The sequence below is a fragment of the Zonotrichia leucophrys genome, chromosome 1A (genome assembly GCF_028769735.1).
Source record: "Zonotrichia leucophrys gambelii isolate GWCS_2022_RI chromosome 1A, RI_Zleu_2.0, whole genome shotgun sequence".
NCBI lineage: Eukaryota > Metazoa > Chordata > Aves > Passeriformes > Passerellidae > Zonotrichia > Zonotrichia leucophrys.
This window is the reverse complement of record NC_088170.1, coordinates 26,030,583-26,046,622: the sequence shown is the minus strand read 5'-3', so window position 1 is coordinate 26,046,622 and position 16,040 is coordinate 26,030,583. Positions and strand designations below refer to the sequence as shown.

The following is a 16,040-nucleotide window of genomic DNA, read 5'->3' as shown; positions in this document are numbered from 1 at the left end:
AAAACCAGAACACTTAGTCATGTTCCAAATTACTTTGGTCTCATGTGCACCTTCAATTCAATTGATACAATTTTGCCATCCAACTGAATATAACTAAGATTGAGAGAGTGAAAAGTTAAGTCTGTTCCATAGTTACCAAAATGACTTCAGCATATCAAACCTCATTTTAATTGAGCAAATGTCAGATGATACTCTAACTTTTCTGGGACTTTGGTGTTTATTTTAGTGTGTTGTAAACCTCCTAACTGCTGAATCAATCTTCTAGAGCCATAAGAAAAGGTAGATAGTTAATGTATTACTAATTGTGTAATTTAGGATTAGGAATTTATTGGTTAGGGCATTGCTGATTGCAATGACTAGGAAATTAAAAACTATTCTTGGTTTAATCTTCCAGCGAAGTGAAATCATCAATGCCATTTATGAACCTACAGAAGAAGAATGTGAATGGAAAGCAGATGCTGACGAAGAAATTTCAGTGAGTATCTTAATTAGTTCTCATCAATGTCTCAAGCTTTAGCATGGAACAAGAGGTTTGTAATGATTATTTGCTATTAGTAATGATGCTAATTCTTAATGGTTGCTTAAACATCTACATGACACTGGTATCAACAAAGAACTGATGAACCTTATGATGAACCTCTTAAAATTAAGGAAACCAAATATTTTTATTTTATCAAGGATGAAATGAAAGAGAAAGCTAAGCTTGAAGAAGAAAAAAAAGATGAAGAAAAAGAGGACCCTAAAGGAATTCCTGAGTTTTGGCTGACAGTATTCAAGAATGTGGACTTACTCAGTGATATGGTTCAGGTAGGCAGTGGTCTAGCTTCGTTTAAAGTTGCATTGGTAATTAATCCAAGTGTCTTTAAGAAAGCAGTGGAAACACTTTGATACTCTATATGTCTGTTGGAGAGCAATAATGGAACTGTTGCTTGGATGTCATCTCTGGTAACTTATCAAGTGAGAGTACAGAGTACTGAAATACCTCCCTGCTGTTTTATTTCTTGAACCTATTCTATGATACTAATGAATTTTTGGTGCTTATAGAACACATGTAAAAAGTGTGGCTAGACATGACTAAAAATTGTTCATGGTGTTAGCGTGGGTTTTGGTTGTGTACTGTACTAGGGACTCTGTAACAGCCATTGTTGCCATCTGCTGGTCATGTTCATGGAAGTATTTCAGTGTTGTAACAAGGTTTTTTTTTTCTAAGTCAAACTTGTTCTAAACATGGCTTTTTATCTCTGTGAGGCCTTAAATCTGTGTGTAATTGAATGTTATGAAAATTAAATACACTGTGTTTTCTCTACAGGAACATGATGAACCTATCCTGAAATACTTAAAAGATATAAAAGTGAAATTTTCAGAAGTTGGACAACCTATGGTTAGTTTGACTTATTAAACAAGATTACTTTTATGTTATCTTAAAAATTATTTGTATTTTAGCAACATGGTCTGTGATAGCCAATTGTCTTGTGGAAATCATGAGAAAATATACAGCTGCTGCTTCTGAGAAAGCAGTACAAGGTCTAGTGCTAATCTTGCATCACCCTGTGAATGAGTGTATATTGAATTTAGCCTTCAGCTTCTGATGAGATTTGCCTTAACAGCTGATAACTTAGGTTTCACCATTGCATTTTGATACCTTTGGGTACTTTTTGTGTAACTGCTGTAATTTCATATATTTCCCTGGCAGAAATCAGACCGTTTTCTAAGTTATAATATTTTTAAATTTAGAAATTCTCCCTATACATTAGTAGCAGGAAATCTGTGTGCTGGGAGATCTGTCATTACTGCCAGCAGTACAATAACTAGAAAAGTGCAAGATCAAGTAAATGAAAAGATTTGAAGATCTTTTCTTTTTCAAGATTTTTTCAACTTGGGTGGAAAATTCTAGAATAAGTTAGGCGTGTATTGGAGAAAGGTGTATTCTGTTGCATGTGTACTGCTTGGATTTAGGTGTTAAGAATTTAAAGTTGTTTGTAAATAATTAAAGTTACTGTTCTGCAATTCTTTTTAAGAGTTTCACATTAGAATTTCATTTTGAACCAAACGACTACTTCACAAATGAAGTGTTGACAAAGACGTATAGAATGAGGTCAGAGCCAGATGATTCTGATCCCTTTTCCTTTGACGGACCAGAAATCATGGGTTGTACAGGGTAAGTGCTAATAGATACCATTAAGGCAATATAGCAGCTTTGCCCTTAGCATTATCCAGCTGTAGAGTTTTACAGCATCTTGGGGAGGTGCTGGAAAAGATACTTCCCCTAGTAACTTGGGAACAGCTAGGTTTGATATGAGGTTTTGTGTAGTTACCAATAACTTCAATACAATATAGAAAAACATTATTTGTATTGAGTCATTTATAAGCATATATATTATATAAGCATATAAATAAAAATATAGTCAGTATTTGTTTAGAACTACTGTTCTGCAGTCACTAAAGAGGAATGGAAATCTTTTAGTATCTTCTAGTAGGCCTGTATAGCTTTTGCTAGAATTTGTTTGGTTGCTTTTATTAATATTTTTGTATTTCTGACATGCTGCATTTTGGGGAATTTATATCAGATTTATTTTTTATATTGCAGTTGTCCATTTTGTTTTATAAGCGTTGAATGTTTGCCTTTGAATTTCTGTCTATTTGAGAAATGGAGAATAGTCCTCATAATTCCAGGTTACTCTTTTTAAAAAGCTGTCACACTGCTTTCTTAGTGAAATCTTCTGTTTTAAATTAGTTATTTTTTCTGCTACGTTTCCCTTTTTTGTGAACAGAGGGATGAGAGAAAACTATGTTGTATATAATTATTCTTACGAGTACACTTGGGCCTGTTCAGTAGCTTTTGTGTTCAAGTCTCTAGTGTTCTGACTGCTCTTCTGAGTGATAACAACTAAGTTACAGACTTTCACTGCATAGTCTGTATGTGTTGGTTTTACTCTTTAAATTAATCTCCAGTTGCTCATACTGACTTTTTGCCTCTTTATTTTCCAGTCACTTAACATATTTTCCAAAGTCCTGTAAGATTTAATTTTAAATGATTGGGTAGCTTTGATTAAACTGCTTTGTTTTCCCCGGTTTGGACTGATTGGCAAATCATGAATCTTGACAGGGTTTGGTGTGAGTTGCCACTGCTTCTATAAAAATTATTAACTCCTAGTCCTTGTTTTCTCTTGTAGCTAGGATGGCCCCTTCTTGTCCCAAAGCAACTCACTGAATTCCTTTGAGTCTGTAAAAGAATCTAAACCAGAAACTTCTGCAAATGCAGTTACTTTCACTGATGTGACTTTTCATTTACTTGTCACCTGAATGCTTTGACTGTTAGGGAAGCCTGTAGGCATGATTTTGCTCTGTAAGCAGAATAGAGTTAACCCAAAAAAAACCAAAACCCAAACAAATGAATATAACACAACACTACAAAATCCCCACAAACAACTCAAAATCAGCCAAAACCTACATGCTTGTTTGATGCATTGTTTTAGGGACTTACTGGTTATAATGATAGGTGTGGTGAACTTTGGCATATTACTAATATGCCCAAATATGACATTGCTTTACAATGGATGGGAGGCTCTAAAATTAGTGCAGTACTAGCTGTTGATAGAAAACTAGGCACTATTTGGTAGCTAATGAAAATTAGCATTTCAGAGATTGAGTGGAGAAGGAAAAAATTCGGGATGGAAATAATCCTAAAATTAACCTGTTACTCTTGTTCTCAACTGATAAACTAATGAAAAGATAGAATATTAAGTTAGTATTTATTTAGTCCTTTCTTCCCTGTATCTCTTGCAGTTGTGATAGTCTCAGTAGATACTCGTAACAAGGGGAATGGTATTAAGCTGCAGGTGGTTGTGGGTTTTTTTCGCTGTAATTTGGTTTTTTGTTTTTACTCTTTAGTTGCCAAATAGACTGGAAAAAAGGAAAGAATGTTACTTTGAAAACCATTAAGAAGAAGCAAAAACATAAGGGCCGTGGAACAGTCAGGACAGTTACAAAAACTGTTTCCAATGACTCTTTCTTCAACTTCTTCAGTCCTCCTGAAGGTAAACTAAACGCTAGTAATATAACACTAGTTAATGCTACATGTATTAACTTTAGATGTAGAATGTATCTCACTCACTTGTTTCTTCTGCTTTTTTTTTTTCCTACAGTTCCTGAAAGTGGAGATCTGGTAAGTTGGCTTATTTAAAAAATAATGATGGCGTGTTTATGGAATTTTAAAATTTGTTAAACAGCCTCAGCTTTAACTGCTTCTGTCTTTAACTGAGACTACTTATGAAGACTAGTATGTATTTGAGTTTTCTTTTTCAGGAGGAATATTTGAGTTGGATGGTAGAGTTTAGTTTAGTCAACTTTAATAGCTTATGCTTCCTGAAAGCTACCTTGTGGATTGTTAACAGTTGTAGAAATGTAGTGATCTACGTTATTAGTCTTTGATCTAATGGGTGGTGTAAGTCTCTCTCTTCAGGTGTTCTTTGGATGATTTTATCTAATGGCTGAATGTATCCAGTTTGTGTTTTATTCTGTTAAATTTTCTCAAGCTGTTAACTCTTGAAAGTAATAAAACAGGAACAGAAAACTGCAAGAGCCTGCTTTTCTGTGTGCTCACTATGGTAATAACCCATCGTTTTTGTAACGAGAAAAACTACCAAAAATACTTAACAGTAGGGAATATATTATGCAGTTTGAGTAAGAAATATGAAATTAAAGCTTCCAGAGGCATGCTGTAAGAACTCTAGTTGGCATGAAGACCAAAAACTGTATGTTCATAACATTTAGAAAAACAGAAAGTAATTGCTCAGATGGGAGGCAGCAGAACACTTGGTATGAAAACAAGAAGAGTGCAAGTCTCAGATTGGATCAGAGAGCGTTTTGAAGTGTTCAAGTGCTTCAGTAGTGGCTTTGTCTTATGGGAATCAAGGGGATGCACTGTAGGAATCAGAAGTAGGTTGTGAAATCTTTATTGTGATAGGCTTACCTGGCTATTGTTCACTTATTTAAGAGTATTGTGCATATGAACTGAAAGTCTCTGGGAGATATTAAATAATCCTTATACTTGGAATAAAAGAAACTCCAGAATGGTATATAATTAGGCTTTCTGAAGCAGCAGCTCCTCCCTGTATAATGTAGGTGGGCTGTTCAGAGTGTCGAGCTTGGCTCCTCAGGTTTAGTTCTCTAAAGCAGCTCCTGGAACAAAAAAATCAGTAATGGGATCTGTATAAATCTGACCCACATTAAAACCATGTAACTTGTGTGTATATATCAAAAGTAGCTACCATCTTATAGTTTAGGAAATAATACTGTTTTCTGCAGGATGATGATTCCGAGGCAATCCTTGCTGCAGACTTTGAAATAGGTCACTTCTTGCGTGAACGTATAGTGCCCCGGTCAGTACTGTACTTCACTGGAGAAGCTATTGAAGATGATGATGATGACGTAAGTATAATATTCATTCAGAGCACTAAAAACCTTCAAATAATGCTGTTTCATGCTTGGGTAATTTCTTACATTGGTATCTTTAGAATGGGATGTTAGTTGCAGCAGACCTTCCTAGATTGTTCAGGAAGAGCAGTATAAAAATAATTCTTCTTTCAAGTAGTGACTTCAGAGTTTTTTGGCAAAAGCAGTGGTAGAAGCTGATCATCTAGAGGATGCCATAGTAGCATTTTGTATTTAAGGCATTCCTAGAGAAGTGTACCCAATGCTTTGTGGAACTGTAATGAACTGCCAGAGAACAAATGAGACACTTTCTAGCTGCTAAGCCTGTTCTTTGTGCTTACAGTGACATTGGGCTATAAAGTTTTCAAGTCTCGTCCTTTCAAAAGTACTCTCTTACTTTAAAAAAAAAAGCTAGATAAGCACATTCAAAGCATGCCAAAATAATCAAAGCAAGTTCTGCAAAAGCTTAAGTGTTTTAAAAGAGCTAAGCTTGAAATTGTCAAAACGTGAGACCTCAGAATTTTATACAGGTATAAAAGATTTTTTCTGTCGCTGCCTCGGCTAAACAAGGACAGTTTGACTGTTAAGATGGCTTAGATATATGCCATCTTAAAAAGAAATGTTTAGAATCTAAACTGTTGTCCCTCGTTGCAAAGGCTTGGCTGGGGCTGCGGAGGAGGGAGGTACTGACAGGACGGGCTGCTTTGGGCTCCGCTGTCCCCTGCTGTCCCCCAGTGGTACCGCAGGGCAGTCAGCTCCTCCCGGGCTGCACGGAACGGGGACAGTCTGCTCTGACGAAGCTCACCGGGGGAAGTGGAACATTGCTCATGCTAATGCACAAAGTGTTTTTAAATCTGACAGACACAGGAGCTTCTTGGTTCAAATTAAAAGAGACTAGATTTAGATTAGGTTGGATGAGACTCTGAGCAACCTGGTCTAGTGGAAGGTTTCCCTGCCCATGGCAGGGTGGTTAGAGCTGATGACCCTCAAGGCCCCGTCCACCCCAAACCATTGTATGATTCTCTTAAGATCACCATATGGAGTGGTCTCTGGCATCTACTTGAGCGATAGATAGCTGCATTTATGAAATTACCAAAACTATTTATTTTCTTTTCTAGTATGATGAAGAAGGTGAAGAGGCAGATGATGAGGTAAGATGACAGATGCCCCTGATTAAAATAGTTTACGTGTTGTAGTTTGTTATCTAGAATAAGAGTTCCTTTAGTTTTTGAGTGCTGTGGACACTAAGAATTACTTCTGAAATAAGATAAAACATACTGTTTGGTGGATCTCAGATGAATAATTTAAAAAACCCAAAAAACAAAACAAACAACCAGCAAGACAACAGCAACAAAAAAAAACCCAAACCAAGCTAAGACAGCCTTCAAGGTATCTTAAAAATTAAGCTGCCGCTGATTTCAAAAGATACACATTATTGGAGGATAAACTAATACAATATGTATAACATAAAGTGGTAATGGATGTATTTCTGAGTACAGTTTAATCTTAATTTTCATGAAAATGGCTCCGGAAGCTGAATGTGGTTAAGCTAGAGAAATATTAAGTGTTTTTTTTCAGGAGGGAGAAGAAGAAGCAGATGAAGAAAATGATCCTGATTATGAACCAAAAGTAAGAAATTAAAATGAATGTTTAAAGTTTGTGTATGCGTAGAGACATTTAAAATTTTATGTATGTTGAATCTTGATTTTAGATTAAGTATTTAACCAATAGTTCCTATGGGTGAGCATGTTTTGTTTTGAGACTGTTTCGGGCCTAATTCTGACAGAGTAGAATTGGTAGAGAAACTTTGTAAAAGTTCTTTCTCCAGGAGTCATTTTGTAAAAGTAACTTTTGGCTTTGAGCATTGAGGTTAGTCAGGCTTGGTTTTCTATAAACTTGTCTTGCACCAATTTGCTGCCTAATGAACATTGCAAAATGGTTGTAAGGACATGGAGAGAATTGTGTCATCCAGCTTCAGTTTTTGGGGGCTTGCTACAAGCTGGCTCTGCTTGTAGCAAGGTTTTCCCAGCAGAATACAAAATACACTCTTTCATGTTAGGTCAATGGCAAATCTTTCATTGTTTGAGATAGCAGAAGTCAAGGTTCAGCAATGCATCTACAGCCAAGTCCTAAAATGTGAACAGCCCCAAGAGCAACTGGAAGCTTTCTTATTCCATGAGAAGGGAAAAATCATTAATCAGGCTGGAAAAACAATTGTGAGCCACTCAATTCATAGCTTTTTGATAGCTGAGATAAAGGAGCCTCTGGCCACATGAAAACATCTGATGTGGCAGGTGAAAGTTGCAGTCATGAAGTCTGAAGTGCTCCAAAATGCCTGTTGTTAAAAGGGCTTGTCATTTCAAATTAGTGTTTTTCAGTAGGAATGGCTTGAGCTGCTATCAAAGTACTGTTGAGAAAATTACATTAATCTTAGCTTTGTACATAGAAAGGCAGGGTACAAACTTGTGATCAAAATGTGCAGCCATCTTGGTGATGTTTGATCTGCTGTAGTGTATTCAGATTGGTTCCTAGTCAAGAAAGTTTTGAAATCCAAATGAAACAGCTGCAAGTTGGACTTATTTCCACCATTTCAGATTGCTTTTCTCCGTGAAACAAAACTGAGAAAGGGCAAGACTAGGCTCAGAGTGCTGCTCAAAGGCTGGAGGTAGTAGTAGTGCTATAGTGGTGTACCAGCTGATCTCAGGCTGTAAGCCAGCTGAATTTATTGAAGCACTGTGCTCCTAGAATAGCTATCCAGACCAGGGAAGGTGATGGAGTAAAATCTGCAACTGAACTCTGCCCCTCCCAAAAACTTTCTTGAATTCCCATATTACTGTGACATAGTAATGGCTGCCTGTTTCACAAACAGAAGTTTTCCATGTTAGAATTTTTAAACTGGAATTTATTGCAAAAGATGCTTCCAGGGCATTAGGAACTGTGATTTGGCATTTCATTGCATTGCTGTACAGTGTTTTCTGGCATAAGGCCATGCTCTTGTTACCACCCATAGGAAGTTTCTTTTGTCTCAAACTGTGAAGAGGGTCTGCATGCTTCTTCTGAGCTTGATTGTTTGTTGCTGCACCTCACTCTTCTCCTTTTTCCAGTTACAGTGTCTTTTAGAGTACTTCACCACACTTAGTTCTGAACAGGTTTTTATTCTGGATTGTATCCTGATGTGCCAACAAAGCCAGAATAAATGCAGTGTGGATATTGCTGCATCCAATGACAGTAGTGTTGCAAATGCTAGACAATTAGTGCAAGGGATAAGATGGAAGAACTTTAGAAGAATATTGCAGCTTGAGAAAGCATGCTTAGCAATATTGATAGTTCTTCTTAAATACTGTTTCTCTAAACTGTATTTCCTTTTTTTTTTCAACAGAAGGATCAAAACCCAGCAGAATGCAAGCAGCAGTGAAGCAGTGTGTCTGTGGCCTTGAGGATTACCTGCACTGTAATAGCCTAAACACAACTATTAGTTACTTACAGCCTTATGTTTTGTATCTTGGTAGAATTAAGTAACCAATTTGTTAAAAAAAGAAATCGAACACTTAAGAACCAGTTTAAAATGTAGGTTCAATCTACCTAGCATTTTAACAGTATAATTTTCTGCCAATATGTAGAATGCAGTAAATGCCCTAAAGCATGAATGTTAATTCATTGCTACATAGTTTGGTTCTTGTGAAGTCTTTGTCATGTAGCTATTAGACTGCAGCTGTGAAGATGATCAGAACTGTTAACTGAGACCAATATTTGTTTAGAGAAAACTCTCTCCTGAAGAACCAACCAAAGTATTTTTTCAGCCCAGTAGTCTGAACGGGTTTAAGTCTGCTTGCACTAGCTGTGCCTTCATTACTTTGTTATAGAAATGGCAGTGACTTGTACTAACAGAGATGATGATGCATTTTGAATTTGACTACTTGAGAAGACTAGTATAACTTGTTTCAATTTCCTGACGAGATCACATTTAAACATTCATAACTGTCAGCTTGTTTATGCTATGGGTTTTGTATTTTATGTGACATAGTGATCTACAAAAGAAACCTAGTCATATTAGGGTTATTGTTTACCACAGGGGTGTGAATAAAACCTTGTATTTTAAGAAGCCAGTCTTGTTTTATTACTTGTGTATCTGCATGTGTAAACTGGTAATGCATATCTTACATGCTGCAGTTCATGTTTTACTAGAAAAAAAAGCTGATAATTACTGAAAAGTACATTATATAGCATTTGAAAAACAAACACAATAGTTTGGAAAGTTTGATCTATACTTTGCACTTGCAGTGTGATACTTGTGAATCTGAGCTCAATGTTTCAGTGATTGGTCCACACTGCCATTTTAGAGAAGACAAGTTCTTAGAAGTGGGGCTAGATCTGATAAAGGACTTCGGTGCTGCTGTGCCTGACCCTAAGGCATTGCCTATTAGTATGAAATCTGGAGCGAAGTGCCTTGGATTTTCAGTCTGTGTAGATGGAGCTAGGTGGTCCTGTGCAAAGCATGCCCTGCAGTCAAAGGGAGTGCTGGCAACACATGGCTGTATTCTAGTTTGTCCTCACTGTGTCAAACATCTATGAGGAAACCAACCCAAAGAAATTCTGCTTTCTTCACCTAATGTTCTGTTCACTGTGCTTGTGTTTGCACATTCTGGTTCATACTTTGTCCATATTGGATATTTTTGTCAGTTGAAACACATGGGCTAGAAGATCTTTCTCGTCTCATTCTTACCTTGCCTGTAGCCTAGCAGTGGAGGTGCTTGGTGAGATGTGTATTTAAACATACTGAGCTGAAAGAGGCTGTGAACTGATGTATTCTGAGTTTTGCTGGTCAGTAGCATGCTAGTATAGTCCATGCTGTCTTGTCCTTCACACAACTAAATATATATTCTAATCTTCTAAACAAGTAGATAGCTTTTTTGGGGATGGAATAGTCCTTGTAGTGTTGGAAATTGATCTATTTCTGCAGTAGCTACTTGTGCCACTTACACACCTAGCCATAAAGGTTTTAACAGAGCAGGGCAAGGAGGAGGCAATGACCACGTGAGGATAGGGCTGATGGAAGAGTTTCTGTAGCATGTCTCTTCCCTGGAGGGTAAGTAATACGGAATGAAGCTTATCCCAAGTGCCCTTCTAAATCCTCAGCCCCCCTCAAGAAGATGTGGATCTAGTGTCCTCTCACTAAAATGTTTTTGTTTTGTTATTGATTTTTCTTTTTAATTCCTTGAAGGCCTAAATACCACACTGCTTCATTTCAGAATCCCTGTCAGTCTTCTCCTCTCCAGGTATCTGTGGATTTGGGAGAAGGAGCTCATTATCTATAGCTGTATGTAAAGCAGGACCATTGAAGCTGTGGTGTTAGGAGGTGGTTTTTAGGTAACACAGATCATAGCATAGAAAAAGCAGTTATGAAAGGTTAACAAATACTCTCAGTAGCTATGTGTTAAAGTAGATATGGTTGTGTTTTTTGTGCTATCAGAATATGCTTATGCTTATCCTTTATCCCTGACCCTGCCAGGTGTTTGGGTTTCACATGATCTCTTCTCTAAACATCTCCCAAGATTAGGTTTCAGCTTGAGGACATGTAGAGACCAAACTGTGATGGTATGTTCTGAGCTTGAAAAGTCATTAGGATGGGGCTTTGGAGTTCATACATCTGGATATGGGAAGTCTCTGAAGTCCTTACTTAGATCTAGCCCATTTTTGCTAACAGCATCTGGTAATTGTATTTTTAAAAGAAAATTAACTCTTAAAAGTTGTAAGTTTCAAAATTCACTACTTAACAAATTTGGCTTGCTTTTTGATTACTTTCTCATGTAACACCTTCATAACATACAATGGGATACAATATTTGAAAAGGGGAGTTGTTAGATGCACACCTGCAGCCTGCAAGATCCAGGGTCATGAATGCATCCTATTGACAGATTTTGGTAAGCTTCTCTCCAGAATGACATGCTAGTTCTAAATCAGCAGTTCTTGTGCTCTCCAGACTGCAGCAAAAAGAAGAATATAAATGAGGTGCCAGTTCTTATGGCATTGGTTAAATTAAAACTGTTCTGGTGCTTACTGTAGTTTTGTTATTAATGACACTCTTGTTTAGCAGTTCTGAAAGGCAGTATGTAGCAGGAACATTAAACTTTCAACATTGATTGGAGTGTCGTGACTCATTCTTTTCACTTTTTATTTATACCAGGTGTAGAGAATCTCCTCTAATATTTGAGGAGGGTAATTTACCTTGTTAACAGGCTCTGGCTGGGAAAATGTGTCACTGAAATAGGAACTGCTGTCTTTGGCAGCAGTTGCAGAAATGCACCATAATTTAACAGCTGTGTAAATAGTGTCTTCTGTCCAGTTTTGTTTGCTGTATTGAAGGGAGAATTATTGGAGGGGTGGGAAAGTGGGAGGTGGGTGAGGAAAGAGGAGAGAATTAAGTGAGACTTTGGATGACAGGGAAGGGGTTTTTGGGGCTTATGCTTGGTGGAGTCGGAGGCTTCTTTGCAATTCTTTCATAATTGCTTTTAGCAATCTAGATTAGATTAGAACTGAGGAGTTTGCCTGTCTGAAACAACTTTGTTCATGTTAAAAAAAGTAAAAAAATACAGCATCTTGAAATAAAGGAGCCCAGATTTAAGCTTAGCATTCCAAAGTTTTAATTTTTGGAGTTAGAAGTGGTAGTTTACTTTTTGGTGCAGTTAGAAGTGTTACCTTGGATTATTTGAACACTGGGCATAGCAACACTGCTTACTAGTGTCTCCTAGCTTCATAAGCTTGGATGCTTTTCTGGGTTATTGAAATTGATGTTCCTGAAACTAATAGCTGATACTGTAATTCTGCAAGGTTTTGCTTTTTAAGTGGAAAAAGCCAAGAGAATGTAGAAAACTGGAGAGAATTAATGTGTTCACCTTCAAGCTGATACTCATAACTTTCCCTGTGTTTCAGGGCCCATTGTTAGCCTGATGTGGAAATTGATAGGAAACGTATATGCAGATGAATGATTAACCCTTCTGCTAAAGGTTTCTTATTTCCAAAGGTGTCTATGCAGCAGCTGTTTACCAAATGCCTTCTTTTGGGCAGAGGATTGTGCTGTGACGCTCTCAGCAGCTTAAGGAAGCAAAATACGACACCCTTCAGTACAAAAGGGACAGCCTGATAATGAAAACATGAATAGCCTTGATGGTCTGCTGGGTTGGGTCCAGAGCCACATGGATGTTGGAGTAGGTAGACTCAGCTTTACAGCACTTTCTCTTTTTTTCTGTACAGATTTGGTCTTGTCTAATCCAAGATTTTTACAGTTCAGAGAAGTTGCAACCACATGTCCATTTTCATTTCTTAATAGTTGCTCCGTAACCTGTTTGAGGTTCCCCACAACATCAAGAGGATGTTGAAAGAATTGACTTTTAATTGGTAATGCTTGCCTAAATTGAGCATAAATTATCTACTGAAAATAATACAGTCTTCTATACACTAACAAGAAGAGGTAGAAATTTGTCCATGTGACATTTGTCTCATTGCTCTTAAAAATCCCCTTGTCAGACCTTTGCTCAGGCCTGGTAGTGTTTCACATGTGCTCCGCATCTCAGCTTTTGTAGGGAGATCAGAGTGAGTAAAGCAGACAAGATAGGGTACACCAGGCACAGACAAGCTGTTTATTCCATATTTTTCTGTGCCTGTGTACACCAGGGACAGGCAGACAAGGTTTGAGAGGCTGTGGCAGAAGGGCTCTTGTGTTCGCAGGTGTCTGACTAAAGCCTGTGAATTGTCAACACAAGTTGGCTCTGCAGCTGCAGGAGGGGCTGAGTCCTGAACTTTCTCTTATGAGCGTTGCTTCTGTGTGCTCAAGTGTTGGCAAGTAATTGCTCAAATTTACATTTGCCCTGTAGTGGAGAAACTGTTCTGAACTCATAGCATGTTTTACTGCAGTGGTCAAATTTGAGAACCTTAAAAGCTCCTTTACAGCCTAGTTTGTCTCTACAATGTGTGAGCTTAAGTTGGAATATTTTTGGAAAACCACTGCCTTGGAAGTGCTGCAAAGGACTTTGAAAAAGCCAGGCTGGAGAAGCTGCTATGCCAATAGCTGGTGAATTGCCTGCAGTTTATTTATTTGGTACTTCCAGGGGTTTTAGGGAATGCTAAGGCCTGGCACAGTGTGGTTGTTAGTTATGGTAAATGTTTCATTTATGCTTCATTTACTGAGGGGTATATACAGGTATCTGTGAGATGGAGTTGCTGACAGGAAAGGTCTACACCCAAGGTCACTTTTTCAGACTGTAGTGTTTTAGGTTTGACAGTAGGAGGCATCTTCACATCAGCTATTTCTGGAATGGCTGCAGAACCTGCCTGGTATTTACTGAAACCTCAGTAATGGTAGCAGATGTGAAGCATTTTATATAAATGCAATGGTTTAAATATGTATTTCAAGAAAAGTAATGTAAAATCTGAGTGTGGTATTGTAGTGTGCCTAGCTGTTGAATGTGGTTTCTCAAAATAGTAATGCAAGAAACATTTGCATAAGTTCAGTTATGACTTGCATCTAGGAAAACAAAGTTTGTTATTCTTTACTGGCAAATTCTGCACAATATTTAATTTTATCGTGGAACTGTCAGTATTTCATCTGCACTAGTCTTGTAGCTTTTGACTGATCTGGATTTTTTGGTCAAACATAGTGTTTTAAGTGGCTGTTAATACTTGCTGGCTTACAGAGTACAAATTTAAATGAATGTTTTGCGTGTTTGCTTCTGACCACATGCTTAGGTGAATTTCACCGGGAATAAAGAGTGCTGTGAGTCTGTATATTAGAGTATGTCCATCAGTGTTTGGAGTTGGGTTCAAAATCTGACATTCAGTGCTTTGTCATGGAAAGGTGAAGTAGAATGAATTTAGCCTCTTTCTCCTGTATGTTTGATGAAAATATTGGCCTTCCACACTAGTCTCCCCATTTTTTCATATGATTAATTGCAGTTTACTGTCAGTACTGAGAACGAGAAAAAGCTCACCTTAAATTATACAGATACAGGTTGTGTGTTAATGTCCTTAAGTGTTACAGTGCAGTGTTGTGGGGTGGGGGCAGAGTTTTTTGAGTGCTGTTACAGTGTAACATGGCACTCTCAAATCAAATGTGATTTTCCTCACTACTGGTTAGTGCATTTACCTGGAATTAAATGGCTATTTGCTTACAGCAGTGGAGCAGCAACCAAAACTGAACAGGTGAATTGTTAGAAATTGGTCTTCTGTTGGTTTAGCCTAGTGTCCTATGCCTTACATAAACTCAGTATTTTATTAAGCTGCTCTATCTGTATAGGTGAATGCATTTTAATCTGTTTGCTTTAGTAGGAGAGTTTCAAGATAGTGTGTCACATGAGCAGAGACCTCATCAGGAGCAAAAAAATCGGTGCAAAACACAGGTGAAAAGGCAGGAGTTCTCTTACATTGCTCAAACTGTTTTTGAGGTACCTTGTATTTGCACAGTGAGCTGGAGACACAGATATTTGTGCAAGGAATTTAGGTTCAAATGGCTGTGAACTGCTGGTGGAGGCAATTGGTGAATGGTATTCAGATCCTCTGAAAATCAGCATGTGCCTCTGTTAAAATAGGCATAAAATGGATATGAGAATGAACTGTATCTTACAGTCTATCCATTCAGCTCTAAGGAGAAGGGACTATTCTTTATATAAATGGATGGTTTAGGATATTGATTTCCTTTTCTGCCTAATTTATGGCTAGTCAAGTTGCCTTTGTTCCTGAGTGTTTTCCAGTTACCTCGAAAAGGGTAAACCAGATAAATTTTAATTGCTTTTATTGCCTTAAATTGTTTACCCCTCAGCAGTTTATCAAAATTACCTTTGAACTTCAAGAGGAAAAGATTATAAGAGGAAATCCTTTTTAAAATGTTATCAGAAATAAACTCCATTGACGCTATCATCATTCTTGATTTTTTTCTCTAATCTGTTAGAACACAGCACATGCTGCAGCATGATCTGCCTCCTAGCTGCCAAGATTAGTGTGAGAAGAGTTTTTTTATGGCCATGATAAATGTATGTTTAAAAACAGTGCTCTCAGACATAGTATGAAACTTCTAGCATTCAGTTTACATTGGCTTTGTCAGCCAAATTCAGCTATGTGGGATTTTGATTTACATCTAATACATCAGAGGATTAAGAATGAAACAGTTTCATATTAACCTTAGGACACTTTACTTTTCTACTCATTTATTCAAAAGCTAACCTCGGGGGATAATCCAAACAATAAGCAAATGTGTGGCAAAAAAGCAGAGTGATAAAAATGCTCTTAGCTCCTTGCCAGTTTGATTTTGTTTGGTTGGTTTATTTTTTCCCCAAGTCTGTTTTTGCAATTTCCATGCATTGAGGTCCTGCTGTTTCCTTAGGGCAGTGGTACAGATGTCTTTTTTTAGACATTATTCAAACTGCTGCAGAAGGTAAAGATTTATTTTATATGTACCGTTGAAGCTGCTTCTCCCCAGGCCAGGGTAGGAATCAAGCTCTTGTACCGGTTCTTTCAGGCTTTCTTTTGTTTAATGGGGCGATGATCGCTTAAATATCAGGGTTCCGCTGGAAACTGGCAGTCTTTTACTGGGCTTGAATCGAAAACATGCAGAAGAG

General features: G+C 37.5%; 1 protein-coding gene across 2 annotated transcripts in view; it reads left to right on the top strand.

Moving 5' to 3' along the window:
• NAP1L1 (nucleosome assembly protein 1 like 1) overlaps positions 1-11,573 on the top strand; it is a 29,630-nt gene extending 18,057 nt beyond the window's left edge. Inside the window, exons 6-15 of one of the 2 annotated variants that reach the window (XM_064701966.1) lie at positions 395-475; positions 679-807; positions 1,310-1,381; positions 2,019-2,158; positions 3,892-4,037; positions 4,146-4,165; positions 5,308-5,430; positions 6,552-6,584; positions 7,012-7,062; positions 8,813-11,573. In XM_064701966.1, the coding sequence (XP_064558036.1) occupies positions 395-475; positions 679-807; positions 1,310-1,381; positions 2,019-2,158; positions 3,892-4,037; positions 4,146-4,165; positions 5,308-5,430; positions 6,552-6,584; positions 7,012-7,062; positions 8,813-8,848 (831 nt within the window). In that variant the 3' untranslated portion in view covers positions 8,849-11,573. The remainder of the gene's footprint in view (positions 1-394; positions 476-678; positions 808-1,309; positions 1,382-2,018; positions 2,159-3,891; positions 4,038-4,145; positions 4,166-5,307; positions 5,431-6,551; positions 6,585-7,011; positions 7,063-8,812) is intronic. The other variant, XM_064701965.1, reaches the window with a different exon arrangement.
• The last annotated feature ends 4,467 nt before the right edge of the window (positions 11,574-16,040 follow it).